The sequence below is a fragment of the Acanthamoeba castellanii genome (genome assembly GCF_000313135.1).
Source record: "Acanthamoeba castellanii str. Neff unplaced genomic scaffold scf7180000083029, whole genome shotgun sequence".
Taxonomy (NCBI): domain Eukaryota; phylum Discosea; order Longamoebia; family Acanthamoebidae; genus Acanthamoeba; species Acanthamoeba castellanii.
Window position 1 is genome coordinate 13574 of NW_004457697.1, and position 1933 is coordinate 15506.

The 1933-nt window shown below is 60.0% G+C and overlaps 1 protein-coding gene across 1 annotated transcript; it reads right to left on the bottom strand.

Annotated features, from left to right (window-relative positions):
• Positions 1-47: 47 nt before the first annotated feature.
• Positions 48-1910, bottom strand: ACA1_005830 (Ser/Thr phosphatase, putative; the record flags this gene model as incomplete). Its single annotated transcript, XM_004354993.1, has 7 exons — positions 48-188; positions 293-434; positions 517-669; positions 747-870; positions 968-1116; positions 1209-1344; positions 1472-1910. Coding segments are annotated over 7 exons (1284 nt in total), but the record flags the coding sequence as incomplete, so codon positions are not given.
• Positions 1911-1933: the final 23 nt, after the last annotated feature.

Below are 1933 nucleotides of genomic sequence, written 5' to 3' on the forward strand. Positions count from 1 at the left end.
ACGAATAACGATGGGCGTAAGGTGCGCGGCGAGGGTGGTGTACCTTTGATGAGGATGAGGGTGTCCTTGATCTGCGTGTCGAGGGCGGAGACGAACTCGGTCTTGAGGGTGCTGTTGGCGTAGGCCGTGAAGCGGAGGTACCCATACGCCTCGTTGTACACTGCAGCGCTCCACGGCGGTTGCGGATCCTGCACGTACGAGTACCAAGCAACACCATCAGTTCTTCTTCTTCTTCTTTTTCTTCTTCTTCGGGGCGAGGGAGAGCTAAAGCGAAAACGAAAGCGGTGCGTACCCAGAGGGACCCGAGTTCGATGCCGCCGGTGCCGGCGCGAAGGTAGATGGGCGGCATCTGTTCGGCGCACGATTTGACGTAGACGCCCTCACTCTTCTCCACCCGATGCGGCCGCGCCTTCACCACCGGATGCGTTCGCTCGCTAGTCGTCGTCGTCGTAAGAAGAACGAAAAAGAACGAAAAGCGAATAAAAGAACGAAGAAACGGGCGAGCGAAGTGCGTACTAGTTGTGGTCGTGTCCATGTACCACCAGGTCTACGCCGTGCTTGTTGAAGAGCGGTTCGAGCTCGTGTCGCAGGTGCAGTATGCTGCCCTGCGACACGCTCGAGCTGTACATGTTTCTGTGCACCAGGGCCACCAGCCACCACGCCGAGTTCCTGCAGATCGAGAACACACGTGGAGCTCGCCTTGATGAGCGCCAGGCTCTGAAGAGGGAGGAGTAGAACCGACATACCATTCCTTCTCGGTCTCGTCGTCGGCCGGTGGCGCTTCTGCGGATCCTGGGGCCTTGCGCCCTCGCCTGTGGGTGCTTCGCATCCAAGCGTTCCTCGCCCGATTGAACTCGGTCAAATGAGCGTCTGTGTGACGAACATGGTGAGAAAGCCAACGAAAAGGAAAACGAAACAACAAATGAAGAACGAGAAGAAGGAGAAGGAGAAGGATGATGATGGGTACCCAGCCACGTGTACTGCTCGCTGCCTCGGGTGTAGTTGTGGTCGGACGAGACGGAGACGAAGTGGATCGACGAGTAGTCGAACCAGTACCAGAAACTGTTGCCCGGCATGAAGAAGCGGTGCGCATACGGCACGAAATGGAAGTCAAACCTGTTTGCGTAGGGTCCCGTCAGGCCTGGTGCACGTGTCGTGTAGCGTTGTGTGTCGTTGTGTGTCGTTGTGTGTCATGGCGTGTGGCTTACTTGTAGGTCTCGTGGTTGCCGGGGACGGCCATGTAGGGCTTGAACGCCGCGAGAGGCTCCACCATGCGAAACCACATGTCCCACGCCATCTGCTTGTCCGCCGCGTAGAGCTCGCTGTCCACCGTCCACTGGCCACCTTTGAATCACACGCGTTCAAAATACACACTATCAGTTTTCCGTGTGCGGCGTGCGTGTGCCGTGCGTGTGCCGTGCGTGTGCCGTGCGTGTGCCGTGCGTGTGCCGTGCGTGCCGTATGCAGTCACCTTTCTGCAGAGAGTAGGCAAAGTCGCCGACGTGGACGACGGCGTCGATGGAGTGATCGTCGCGGATGCGGTTGATCACCTGCCGGCCGTTGTGCGAGATGCCGTTGTCCCCGAACACGGCCAGAGTCGCCAGCACGTCGGCGGGGGCCGCGACCGAGGGGGCCTCCTCTACCGCGCGGGTGGCCACCCCGCGGGCCGGCGGGGCATTGATGAACGACGACGACATCGACGACGAGGCGAAGTAGGAGGAGAACGACGAGGCCAGCGACGACGAAGTCGACGAAGAGGAGTCGATCCCTCGCGTGTGGGCCGATGAGGATGAAGAGGAGGAGGAGGAGGAGAGCAGGAAGGGCGGCAGCGGCGGGGAGGTGAAGTGGAACTCCTCGCTCCATTCGTCGCTTAGCAAGTTGCCCACTCGGTAGTAGTACCGCGTGGAGGGCCTGCGTGTGCGCACACACCACA